The sequence below is a fragment of the Neovison vison genome, chromosome 12 (genome assembly GCF_020171115.1).
Source record: "Neovison vison isolate M4711 chromosome 12, ASM_NN_V1, whole genome shotgun sequence".
Taxonomy (NCBI): Eukaryota; Metazoa; Chordata; class Mammalia; order Carnivora; family Mustelidae; genus Neogale; species Neogale vison.
The window spans coordinates 81,987,819-82,001,809 of record NC_058102.1 but is presented as its reverse complement, the minus strand read 5'-3'; the positions used below and the strand labels follow the sequence as shown (position 1 = coordinate 82,001,809).

The window sequence follows — 13,991 nt, the reverse complement described above, 5'->3', positions numbered from 1 at the left end:
TAGTCTAGGACACAGGAAGAAAATGGTATTTCAGGGGGAAAAAGCCCATGTTCTAGAAAATTATGAGTGAGAAGATCTAACACGTATTTTACTTAAAAAGAATCAATACTTTTCTAGTTGATAACAATATCTGTCAGTAATTATAAAGAGAGCTATTGCTTATACTACATGCCAGGGATGGTGCTAACATTTGACAGAGATAATTTAATTAACCCTCATAACTCTATGGCATAACTCTATGACGTAAGTATGATAATTATCCCCATTTTATTGATGAGGAAATTGAGGTACTGAGAGGCTAAGTGACTTTTAGGAGGTCATCCAGCTCGAAAGTGGGAAAGCAAGCCCCAGAGCCCGTGCTCTTAGTTGCCCATCCGCAGAGCTCTATATGCGCACTACAAGATGGCTGCTGCTTCCATCATCCGTTCATTGACTGTTCAAACTGACGGCCTTCTCTATGGCCCAAAATAACCCAGTTCCTGCCCTCAATGAGCTTGTAACCTTGTCATAGACTATCTTCATTTTATGGAAGAAGAAACTCAAGGTTAAGAAGATTAGCCCTTCTCTATTCACAGTAAAGTACACCTTGGGTATTTTGTTTCGTTCTTGCCATTTGACTTACATCATGGAGAGGGAAAGCCGCTTTATAGATCCCAGAGCTGACAAGTTTGTTAATTCCAAACTTTTTAACATTGTCTCTTACTTGATACATGACTCGAGAGAGGATGAAGTAAACCTAAAAAAAAATTATAAAACAGAATGAATGCATTAATGTGTAACTACCCAATTATTGTTACTATTGTAACAGAAATCTGCTTCCTTTTCAGTGAGGGGTGGTGGGGGAGAGCTTTTAAAAACGAAACTAAACCAAGCACACCAGACCACTAATTATTCAAGCAGCAGGTTCCAAATTACTCAAAGACAGCAACTAAATTTGGTTTAGACTTACAATGCGGCTTCTGGTGGCTGGATTGAAGAAAGTATCTTTATCCTGAATATAAAAATCATTCATCCGGTTCTTCTCAAATGGGGCAGTGAAAAACTCCTGCTCTGGCTTGATGATACTTTCATCCACTTGGAGGACTTTGGTAAACCAGCTGAAATTACCGAAGGCTGAGGACCGGGTTTTCAGATCATTGGGTTTCAGAGGCAATTTGATGTGCATTATCTCAGCGTACGTACATAACACCTCCCATGGGGCATGTACTTTTACAAACACAAGCTTATCATCCAAAACCTACAATGGAAGAATAAAAACATAAACCAGGAAACCGATTATTTTCATAATTTTGAAACACATATGGATTGTTCTTAGGTTGCTGGTAGTCAAAACACAGGACGCTGGTAAAGAGGAAGATAAAATAAAAACAGACTTGCATGCCATCAGATATTTTTGCCTTAAAGACGATTTCTTGGTTCAAAATTATTGAGCAAGTAATTAAAGTCCTTTTCATACTTTCAGAAAACCAGTACTATTTTAAACGAAGAAAAGCAAACTTGTTAATTTGCCTATCACTCCATCCAAATTGGTGACTAAAAAGAAAAACATTAGACTATACACTGCAGTGTTATTTTAACAATAATTTTAGAATTTCTAACCCAGAGCAGGACTCATTAGTATATTATATATCTTTTAAATGTCATGTTATGTGTCCATAAGAAAAAGATGTTGATATAGAAATGCATCTACTACATATTAGCAGAAAGAAAAGCAAATTATAAAACTGTGAAATAATCATCCTCCTTTTTGAAAGGGAAAAACAGATATGTTTTGAGGAATAAAAAAGTTCAGTGGGACCACAAGGTTTATTTATGTATAATTAGAATATAGAGGATTTTTATTTTTGTTATTCTTATATTCACTACTTTTTATAAGCCATTGTTTGTAAAATAAGAGATCTTTTTTAAAAGCTCTTAAAAGAAGAAAATGATAATTTATACATGCATTCAGTATTACATTCTTTGGCTCCTAAAAAAGGTATGCTGACTTTGATCAGAAACAAATACATTCTATAATGCAGATTTTGAGGCATGCCCCCCCCCCTTCTGCCCAGCCTAGGGCATCACTCGAATTGCAAGCTTCAAATACCAGTCTAGCATCCCAAATGACATGTAGCTTCCCAAGAGAACAGTCAGCCAGGAATTGGAAAGGATCCAACACTTACCGATCTTGTTGCTTCTAAATGCAGGCCATCACAGATGAGGTTGGATTCATATGCTTGTCTTTTTCTCTGTCAAAAGAAATTGAAAAATATGTTAGGTCCTGTAGTTTGGCCAAGGACAGAAAAACTCTTTTTAAAGACAAACGAAACCAAACCAAACCAGTTTGAATTGGATGAAAAGATAGATCTGCTCAAAATGGCACGTAAGCAACCAAGGTGCTCTTGCTGTTGGTGATTTGTGGGTGTGTTGGATTCCTGCGATGAAATGCAATGGAGTGTACTTGGATTCACTTAGCACTCTCGAAGGCCTTGGTTGTCCCCATGGGTTTCTGGCCATTCGGGATGCATAAAACTCTCTGGCTTTGACTCAATTACAAAACTTTTTTTTTTTTTTTTTTTTAATTATAAGCAGTCTGGCACAAAAAAGGAGGTTTCTGAGTCCCATTCACTGATGTCATTTACCAGATCTGGCATTCTAGACATATCAGACATACAGATGGTTCCAATTTCAGATATATATATTTTATCTCTACATACCTTGAACAAATTCAACAAACAAACAATTTTGGCAAAATTTGAAAGAATGTTTTTCTCTGCAAGATTAAAATGTCCATGAAGGTATAAAGCACCTATAAACCTACAAAAACAGGGAATTAATTAATTGATAATAGATCTGTGTGTGTCACGTGGCCATTTGAAAATGTGCAGAATATACCACATTTATTGATATTAAATTCTATCTGGCTAGGCTTTTGTCAGGCTGTGTCCTAAGCTATAAGGAAAGCATGTCAAGGTAGAGACTTAGTTAACCTTTTAAAAGAAGGTTTTTGGTGATGAAACAGCTATATTGCATCATGAAATCAGAAAAATGAGTGAAGACAGGGGTTCAGCGTACAAACTCTACAACCAGACTGCCTGTGTTCAAATTCTGGTGCCATCACTTATCAGCTCTTCGACCCTTGGCAGAAAACAAACTCTCTATGCCTCATTTTCCTTCTCTATTGAATAGAGAAAGCCTAATTTCCTTTTGAGGTTCTCATGAGGATTGTAGAATTTAAACCACATAAGGCACATAAACTAGAATTTCCATTTCTAGTCATCACAGAAGATTAATTGGACCAATTCGCCCACTGAAGACAAGCAAAAAAACTTGGACAAAAAAAATCCCCCAAAACAAAAAACATTTGTCTTAACTTGAGCAGTCAACAAGCTAAAGGAATTAGTGGATCATGGCCTAGTTAATCCAAGGGACACAGTAGTCAAGACCACTTTGCCCAGGGAGCGCCATTCATGATTTGCCAGTTGCCAAGGGGAGGATGAAAGGCTGAGCTGCAGTGCCATCAAAGTGCTGAGAACACGGAAAGCAGCTAATAAACAGAAAGCAGATGGTGCTGCATGAAAAAGGCCAGAGGCCAAGAAATGAAAAAATACACGTAGTATTTGGTTAAATATGAGTCCAAGTGGAATCCCTAACATCTTTTGTGGAAGTATCAGAAACAGAATATTGGTATAATTTTTATTTATTTAGTAAATGATGTGATACAGTACTTACGACACTCCAGAGGCTGGTCTAAGAGCTTTACAAATGTAATACATTTAATTGCTTCTTACAATTTGAGCATGCAATAGTGAGGGAAAAATCAGCAAGAGCTACACTCCCTTAAACAGGAACAAGCAACCAGACCCGCTATATCCCCAACTTCAGCTTGGGAAGCTCCTTTAGACTCATCCTGTTTCAAACTAGGCAGTATTTCTTCACTCCAGATCCTAACCTGCATTTTGATTCTTGCATGGTAGTCCCGTTCTCGTGCCTGATAGCTTCTTTCTTTACTATTGCTTAAAAGTACTTTTCAAGGGTGCATGGGTGACTCAGTAGGTTAAGCATCTGGCTCAGGTCATGAACTCAGGGCTGCGAGATGGAGCCCCGCATCGGGTGCCGTATACTGGACGTGGAGCCTGCTTAAGGTTCTCCCCCTCCCTCTTTTTCTGTTGCTCCCCTCTCCAAATAAATAAATAACAAAAACAACAACAACAAAAAAAAACAAAATAAAAGCATTTTTAATCCTGTAAACAATGTTCAACATGGTGCTTGGCACAGAGTCTATGCCAAAAGCTGGCTTGTTCAAAGACTATACTCAACAAATGCATATTAATTCCTTCTACAAACACTCCTGAGAACATCCTTCAAAGCACTGAAAATTCAAAGAATTTAAAGTAGTTTGCTATGGAGGAATTTGAGAGAAACTCAGCGTCCAATGACCTAAGACCTTCTTCTGATACAGAAGGACTGAAACATTTATTCATGTGTTTCATGACAGCGTAACAGGCATTTGCTGTTCCTTATGGCCCCAACACTGCAGCTCTCCCCAAAGCCCATGCCCACTACACTGGTGAAAAATACATTCTCCTTCCTGGTCTACTGTGAAGTTCAGCTATTTGCACATGAGCTAGGCCTTGTTAATCAGACCAACCCCTCCAGACCCTCTCTCAGAAGCCAGTGACACAAAGAAGCTGGGCCCAACAGAACTCATTCGAGGGTGGTTTGGAAAGCAAATGCCAGTTCCCGAGATAGCCGAAGTAGAGGTTATAGCAGATCTGAGCCGCTGCCACTGACCAGCAACCATGCTTTCTCTCCCAGAATGGCTCTGAAGTGGGATTTGGGGCACTGCTCCCAGCTGCCTGGTTTCCAGGCTTATCTGTCCAACCCTTCAGAGGAACTTGTGAGCTCCTTAACATTCTCTGATAAACTCCTTATTTACTTATGTTAGAGCTGATTTCTGTCACTTGCCAGCAGGAATTGTGACTGGTTCGGTAACCGTGAACTAGGGAGAAGTTGTTAGGCTGAAACCGACATCACTGTACAGTGGGGAGCAGGTGCTCGGAGTACACCAGACACTCTGACTTCCTCTCCTTCAGGGAAGATGACTCATCCTGCGTCTGTACAAGGGGCAACCCAGACTGACCCATTAGCAGGATCCATGACTGTGTCTTCTGTATCCTTTTGAAGTCAGTCAGGAAAGATTTCAGTTAGAATGTAAAGGTTCAGGCCCAAGGATATTCACTCTTGTAGACAAATGTCTTTCTCATTAGAAGACCTGGAGAATCAGTCAAAAGAGGAACTTCTCTAGTGGATAAATGGCTATTTTAACAATTAAGTACTGGCAGAAACACATAACTGTATTACCTGGCCTTATTACAAATTCATGGTTACTACTACAGTTCGGTCCACTAGGATACACAGCCATCTTCTTTCTGGCCCCTACTCATCCACTAGGGAGCTGGTCCAAACTTCAAAGAGCTCCTCACATTCCACACCCAACTCCAGACCAGCACACTCTGCTAGTGACCTTGCTTCCTTCCTTGCAGAGAAAATGGCAGCCACTCATGGGAACTCCTGCACGTGTCTTTCTATTTACTTACAGCTAGATACCATCTCTCCTCCTGGAGTCAGAAGACTGCATCCTTTTCACTTCTCCTCTGGAGCTTGCTTCAGCAATCCCTTCTCTTTTTCTCTTTCTTCTTTCCTCTTCGTTGCTCTTGCTCCCAGCCAACAGACACTTCAAATGTTTCCCATCCTTAGCAATATTAAATCCTTCCATGGCCTTACCTATTCTTTAATTACCATGCTTGCCTCTAGAGATTCTTTTAATCTCGATATCCTCAGCACTTAGACCTATAATAGAATAAACATGCAGCAAATGTCTGATGAATGAATGAATAAATTGAGCAGATGGCGGATCGATGGCTGCCTGTTAAGTTGGAATGGACCGAGGAATAAAAGTACTGAGTGAAGCAACCAAGCTTGCCTTTTCTGAGGCCCCCAGAATGTTCCATGAACTTTTGCTTACAAGTATTATAGGATATGACAGAGATGAAGAGATACAGTTTAATTCTGGGGTGTGCTAGCACCAGATAGCTCAGGGGCATTCAGAGCATGAAGTGTCTTCTAGACACCCTGGAGCCTGAATTACTAGATGGCAAAGGGGAATGGTTAAGAGAGTTGGAAATGAACCAACCCCACAGGAAGGCAGTTCTGTCATCCTACATATGAAACACAAACTGCTCCCGTCTTGGTTGTATCAACTCTATCACCATGATGGTAACATGCTCAACACTAGACAGTAAGACTTGGCTCCTTCTCTACGGAATTCCTAAACTGAGGCTACAACTCTTGACTGCCTTCATGGGACTCTCTCCTTTCACATTTTAGTCTACTAAAGAGCCCATTTAGTTCTTTCAGTTTTTGCTTTCCTTTTAGAAAATAATGGCATGATAGTTAGATTCAAAGTCAAAATTCAAATCCAGATTCTGTGACACTGGGCAAAATAATGTAAATCATACAAGCGCTGGTAGCTTCATTTCAAAATAGGACAAGAAATAGCTTCATCTTGAGGGTCTTTTAGGGATTAAATATGGTCAGGGACATAAAAGCCCTCAGTATCATGTTTTATACATAATAAGCCATAAACATGCTAGCCATTGCCATATTCTCTTTTTCCTCCATTCAAACATGCTCAACTTCCCTTATTCCTTTTAAAAAACAAAAAACAAAAAACTAAACCCTGGCTCCCCTGCAAGCCTTAGGGGCTCCCCTCTTCTTTTTTAATGCGAAATATCTGAATAAGAACAGGCAACCCGAATCCACTTGCACCCAGTGACCCCCTTCAGTGGGACACCGATGACACTGTTTTACTGTAACTCCAAGAACTGGATCTTAATGCTGAGTTACTCTGCTCTCCCTCTTGATTCTTCTATACTACTTGGTCATCCTGGTCCTCGGACTACCTTCTATGTTATCTGATAAATGAGTATGTCTGTGTGAGACAGTGTGTGTATGTGTGTGTGTGTGTCCTCTTTGCTCTCTGAAGGTTGTGAACACATCTTTGTATCTTCTTACTTTTCCCTCATTTCTGTGTATAATAAGGGAGGTCACTGACAAGAGTGTATATAGCACACGGGAGTATCAAAGATGCAGAAAACCTTAGAAATACTTTTCTTCCACCTCATTTTAATGGCTTGGTAATAGTCTCTCAGAGAGATGTACTATAATTTATTTAACAAATCTCAAATTTTTGGATATTTAGGTTGCTCCTAATTTTCACTATTATAAAAATCCTTGTAGAACAGTCTTTGTGCATCCATTATTATTTCCTCCGGATAAAGTCCCAGAAGCAGAATTGTTCAAAGAGCGTATGCAATTTTAAGTTCTTTAATATGTACTGCCATACTGCCCTCCAGAAAGGTTGTACTAATTTATCCTATTTTAGTTCTTATCTAGTTCTTTATAAAGAACTCCTGAGATATTTACCTGATTTCTCTCAAGATAATTGGTAGACCTTGGAGTTGGTCTATAATGCCCTCTATTTTACCACTCACTATAAATACTTAAACAGTTGAATCAAGGATAGGACATTTTTATTTGCTTAAACATCTTAATCTATCACCTTGGAGTTACTTTAATAAGACAGTTCTTGTTATTTTCCTTTGGCAAGGCAATTCACAAAGAACTAGAGGAATATTTTAAAAATTGATCAAACCAGTTTTCTTGGTTTGTCAGGTAGCTAAAGTAAATTAGCATATGTACGGTATTTGTCAAACAAGCACATATCAGGGAAAGACTGATTACTTAAGAAAAGATTGCTTCAATCTGTTTAATATGAAATCATTATCTTCATTTCCTTGTAGAATTTATACTTAGATAAGTAACAGTGTTCTTGACATTTAAAAAATTAGGGTAGAGCTATCTTCCATGTTAAAAATGAAAGAAAATTAATATTGCATACTGACTGACATAGCCATGGTTCAATAAATATTTGTTGAAAAAAATAAATATGAGATCACACATTTTTTCACTAAAGATCATCTATGTGCCTTATTGGAAAAACTTTACATATATGAACCTAAACTATGTTCTATAGTCTATAGTATTTAGCAGCACAAAATAACCAAACTAGGCTCTTTGGCTCTGAAAAATGCCCAGTCATACTTTAGATTGTACTGTAAATTCTTCTGTCCCTAGGGGAACAAATTCATTGGCATTGCAACCTGGATCTTTTTTTTTTTTTTAACCTAAAGTAAATCCAAAATGACTGCAATCATTGAGGACCTGTGTACATCCTGAAAAGGATGGATGTGATTCCACTACTGTGGGTGGAGAAGGGTGCTGGAGATTCAAAGTAAAAAAGGATAAAGAGTATCTATCTCACCCCAGAAACTGGAATTTTATTCATACCTCTTTTGAGAGGTTAATACAGCTGTCAGAGAAATAAAGAACAAAAGCAATCAAAATCACAAAGGGAAGACTGGCATAATTAAGGAAGCTTTCTGCCCCTAAGCACCTTAGATTACACATCTCATCTGGCTTAATAAAGTCATTGTGGAGAGGAATGGCTTGTGAATTATACAGCAACAGTATTGATTGTAAACACCAATCTACCATTTTCTTTAAGTCAACCAGCTTTCACAGGATAAGAAAAACAAGAATTGTAATGCCTATGAAGTAAAGTTACTAAACACAGTATAATGATAATAAACCACAAATCAGTTGGGATTAATGAATATATGCATAGATTAATTTCAAGTATTCTTACAGCTTTGTTGGGCAAAGTACTGATGATACTGTCAGCGTATTTTTTAACTTGCCAATCTTTGTTAAGCCTACAAAGATGAATGATGAATAAATTAAAGGTCCTTAATTTGTACAAAAAAAAATTACTAACTACTATAAGTACTATTTATTAGTTATACATCATGTGCTCAAAAAGGTTTGGTAAGCAGAATAAATAATTTAATTGGGACTTAATTTAAATTCACATGCTGGTGATAAAACATTTAATGTTAGTGGACCAATCTGATGAGGAATTTACTCACTAGATAATATGTGTTTTCTAGGGGACAGAAAAAGGATGCATTTTAAATAATAAGCATGGAATGAAGTGAATATTAACTTCTGACTTTCTTTTTTAAATTAACATTTTAGGTGTAATTACAAAAGACATAAATGCTCTCTGTGGGTAACTTAGAGAAGAGAAATTTTCTGAGAAAGGGAGAAAAAGCAACTTATAAAAAGTCACTGCTGAGGCCACCTGGGTGGCTCAGTTGGTTAAGCAACTGCCTTCAGCTCAGGTCATGATCCTGGAGTCCCAGGATCGAGTCCTGCATCGAGCTCCCTGCTCAGCCGGAAGTCTGCTTCTCCCTCTGACCTCTCCCCATTCATGCTCTCTCTCTTGCTCTCTCAAATAAATAAATAAAATCTTAAAAAAAAAAAATTAAGACATCTAATATAAACATTATAGTGCAAGTAAGTTTTAAATTTTTATTAAATTTTTTAAATTTTAAATTAAATTAAATTTTTTAAATTTAAGTTTTATTAAATATTTTTTTAAAAAATCTGTTGAGGGATCACCTGGCTTGACTTCTCATTAAGTCTTATATGTATTAAATGTATGGTTATTTGTGGGTAATAGTTGATAATTAACAGTATGGATAACTCAGAAATCATTTATTATTGACTTTAGCTTGCAATGTATAATTTTTCTAGTCATTAGCTCCCTACATATGCAAATACTCCATTAACTTTATTTACTTATGATTCATTAAAAAAGTATTTGAGGTCACTTACAAAAATAACATCAAGAATAAAGCAGTTAAATGAGAAACACGGAGTGACAAATGTAAAGTCCAGGAAAATAAAATGAAGTGATGTATCAGAGTAATAAATAAAATGATATTTTATTAACCATAGATCCTGTTCAGAAGTTAGAGTTCAGTTGTAAATTTGCTTCTGAGTTTCCTACTAGCCAAAGAAAATGGGAGGTGTTATTAATAATATATTCTAATGCTTTAACACAACTAAAAAAAAAACCTGCCCAAAAGAAATATAATGTTCTGAGGATCTCCCAGAAAGCAATGTGTTCCATGGAGCCTCAAAAGAAGAAGACATGATTGAGCAGACTTAACATTGGCATATCTTCCCCATGTTGAAGAAATAAAAGGATGGCAGAAAGGGATTTTGAAGCATCAGAACAGCATAAAATACTTCCTGAAAACGACATGTTCACCACAGATAGTCCATGAATTGGGAACTTCAGGCTTATATTAGGATAGGTTAAGAAGAAATGACGGCAACCAGTATTGGCTGGTTTTACCTCCCCAGTAACTTTTGGTAAGTGTCTTCTCTTCTGTTTTAGGGAGCAAAATCCCGTCTGACCTCAGTTCACTAGCATTCTGGACTAAGGCAGAGACCTCTTCTTTATATTTTTATCTCCTTTCTTTAAACCCTACTTACTTATACTAAGAGTGTAGGTTAAAAGGAATAAACTAAATTAGAATCGACAGTTTCAAATTACAGCTACAAAATGTGTTGCTGGTATAAGCATGTTTGGTTTTATTTTTGAGTACTCAGCATGACAGCAATTAATCCAAATCTTGGTTCTTACTCCTCAAGTGGAAAGTATCCTGGGGCCCAATTCTTAAAACAGGCAGAAAGGTCACCAGGATGTAGAGAACAGAAAATCCTTTTCTTTCTCTGATTGCTCCTTCTGAGATCTGGTCTTAGGTTGGAATGAAAAAGCTGTCATTTGTCCTGGGGGGTTTCCAAACAGTCACCTGTATCTCACTTTTAAAAAGGCACAAGTTTAGGAAAAATCAACTATACTAAATTTTCAGCTTGAAAGGGATAAAGATCACAAAGGAGTAGCTGCTGTATGCATAGAGAAGGTGGTCTCAACAACAATATTTCTTAACTTGGATAAAAGGCATCTTCTTTATTTGTGGAAAGTCGATTGCTCAGGCAGCATCTGATACCTACTTAGTCAGAATCTCCAGGCATGGGGCCAAGAAAACTACTTTAAGCAAGTTCTCCAGGTTGTTTGTATAAATAAGTTTGGAAAACTTACTTGCCCTAAAACCCACTTATCATAAAAATGCTCAGCAATCCAGGACTAGAAGGGGACTCCTGAAGCTTTTTTTAAAGAAAACTACCAAAATCTTATAGTAGGTGTGATATTTTGGTGAAACTGTACAAACATACCCAATAAAATCAGGAACACTATAATGCTGACTACCGTGTGTTACTGGTTTTATTCAAGAGATCTTAGCCATTGCACTCCAGTAAGAAAAGGAAAGTATAAAAATGGCAAAGGTAGACCAAAGCTTTCATCATTCATAGATAATTAGTCTTTTCCTGAGAAATCATAAAAGACACACTGGAAACTATTAGAACTAAAAAGAGTTTATCAAGGTTTCTGGGTAGAACTGATGAAAATCAATGAAGATTTTTAATACACAATAAATCACAAACCACAATTTAAAATGCTGTTAAAAATTTCAACAAAATTTTAAAATAAGAGTAGTTAATAAAAATGTACAAGATCAGAGAGCGACCAATACCATATGATTTCACTCATATGTGGAGTTTAAGAAATAAAATGATCTTCATAGGGGAAAAAAGAGAGTGTCAAACCGAGAAACAGACTCTCAACCATAGAGAACAAAGTGATGGTCACCAAAGGGGAGGTGGGTAGAGGGGTGGATGAGTGGATGGGAATTAAGAAGTGCACTTGTGGGGCACCTGGGTGGCTCAGTGGGTTAAGCCTCTGCCTTCGGCTCAGGTCATGATCGCAGGGTCCTGGGATCGAGCCCCGTGTCGGGCTCTCTGCTCGGCCAGGAGCCTGCTTCCTTCTCTCTCTCTCTCTGCCTGCCTCTCTGCCTGCTTGTGATCTCTCTCTGTCAAATAAATAAATAAAATCTTTAAAAAAAAAAAAAAAAAAAGAAGAGCACTTGTGATGAGCACGGAGTACTGTAAAGTCTGGAGTCTTCCTAAACTCTACACTGAAACGAACAAACAAAAAAGTAAAAGATTTTCATGGACACTGTTATAAAAGTTTACTAAAAAATGTAAGACCTCAGTAAATGGAGTGATGTAATATATTCACTGTACTAGAACTTTTTGATGAGCTTTGAAACATGTCCAAAGGAATCTCAACCAGCTTCTAGGCAAACACTTCCAGCCTTGTGATAACTCATCTAAAACCACGGGCAACAGTTTTTAAAGCTCACAGGATCTGTAACCAATTAGTTAGTTGTCTCACATTATTTGAAGTTTTGGATATAATTTAATTTGATTGCTCATTTCTTAAAAACCTCTTATGCTATGATCTCCACAGGCCAGATCCTTCTGCCACCTACTAAAGCATTCTTAAAGTCAGGTATGAAATACAAATTTACATTTCCATACACAAAATTTACATAAACTTCACGGACATAAATTTTCCATTAACTTTTAGGAATGGATTGCGCAGTCAGAAAGCTAAACTAAACAACTTACTCGGGATTGCTTATACTGTCTTCATGCTGCCTTGACCCCTCCACCCTCTTTACTGACACCTGAGTCATACCTTCACTTGGTCATAAACCCATCTATCTGAAGGGATATCAAGTGTCATACAAACAAATTTCAAAACAGACCGATTCTGCCACTTGTTTGCAGGTCTAACAAAGGAAGTGGAAGGAACATTACTAACAAAACTGAGGAGAAACAGTTGGAAAAAAATATGGACGTTTCATTTAGAACATCTTTGTTATTCCCAGTACATCAAACATATTTAGATATAATTAACCATGTGCTATTCCAGACACCGCTGGCTACCTAGCGAACAGTCATTTCCCCCTTTTTCACTACTAAGAAAAGCCTGATGCTTTTTCAGGTATTGGATGATTAGGCGATTTAAGAGATGAAAGACTCATCTTCATTTGTCTATGCTAATGATGCTAAGTAATCCCATTCATCTTGCCAACAGTCATTTTTGGAACAGACCTGTGATAGACAATGAACTGTGAAGGGAAATCTGCTTAGGGTCCTTCTAGGGGGAGCTTTCTTCCCCCTTAAAAAAGGCATTCCCGGGGCACCTGGGTGGCTCAGTGGGGTAAAGCCTCTGCCTTCGGCCCAGGTCATGATCCCAGGGTCCTGGGATCGAGCTCGGAATTGGACTCTCTGCTCAGCAGGGAGCTTGCTTCCCTTCCTCTCTCTGCCTACTTGTGATCTGTCAAATAAATAAATAAAATCTTAAAAAAAAAAAAAAAAAGGCATTCCCTTTCCCACCTCCAGGTGCCTTGAAGTACAACAGTGATCTTGTAACAAGGTAAAGTCAGTTTACGTATGAGGATGGCAGGGCAGAAAGGATGTGACAAATTCAACTCCTGATGACCTCTTTAAACTAATGAATTACCTAACCCAGAAATGATTTTATCTCTAGGCTACTTCTTAAGTGAGAAAATTTATTTCCTTTAGCACTTAAGCCATTTTGAGTTTGGTTTTCCTGTTTCTTGCTGTAAAAAAAAAAAAAAAAAAATTCAAAGTGATTCAGTGCCAAGCCCAGTGGGCGAAATGGGCACATATTATTGAAACAACTTACAGTCATTCCCCATACCTAATCTAAATGTAAACGATTTATACTTTTTAAAGAAAGGTGTGAAGTTCCTGAAGTAGTTTCACTAATATAGGAGGACATAGTGACATGCTATTTGGAGATCTGGCTATGGAAAATATTTTCTCTTTTGCTCATGGAAAGATGCAGCCTTTTACTCCTCTATGTTTTGTGGCCCTATGACTTCTCTCTTTCTCTATCTCTAGAAAGTACGTAATGATACTCTTTAGATCAGTCACTGGTTAAAGTCTACCTTAGTGTTACTTTAGGAAATCAACATGATTTAGACATAACTTTTTTTTCTCTCAACGAAAACAGAATTTTGATATTGCCTTTCTCTGGTGGAATCCTAAATCCTGAATAAGGCCTATATGATGGAACTCACAGACATTTTTCTGATTAA

The 13,991-nt window shown here is 37.6% G+C and overlaps 1 protein-coding gene across 2 annotated transcripts in view; it reads right to left on the bottom strand.

Moving 5' to 3' along the window:
- ANO6 (anoctamin 6) overlaps window positions 1-13,991 on the bottom strand; it is a 181,633-nt gene that overhangs the window by 56,712 nt on the left and 110,930 nt on the right. For both annotated transcript variants that reach the window (XM_044227537.1, XM_044227538.1), the window contains 3 exons: window positions 2,166-2,231; window positions 950-1,237; window positions 623-736 (listed from right to left, as the gene is read on the bottom strand). In XM_044227537.1, coding sequence (XP_044083472.1) covers window positions 623-736; window positions 950-1,237; window positions 2,166-2,231 — 468 coding nt within the window. The remainder of the gene's footprint in view (window positions 1-622; window positions 737-949; window positions 1,238-2,165; window positions 2,232-13,991) is intronic.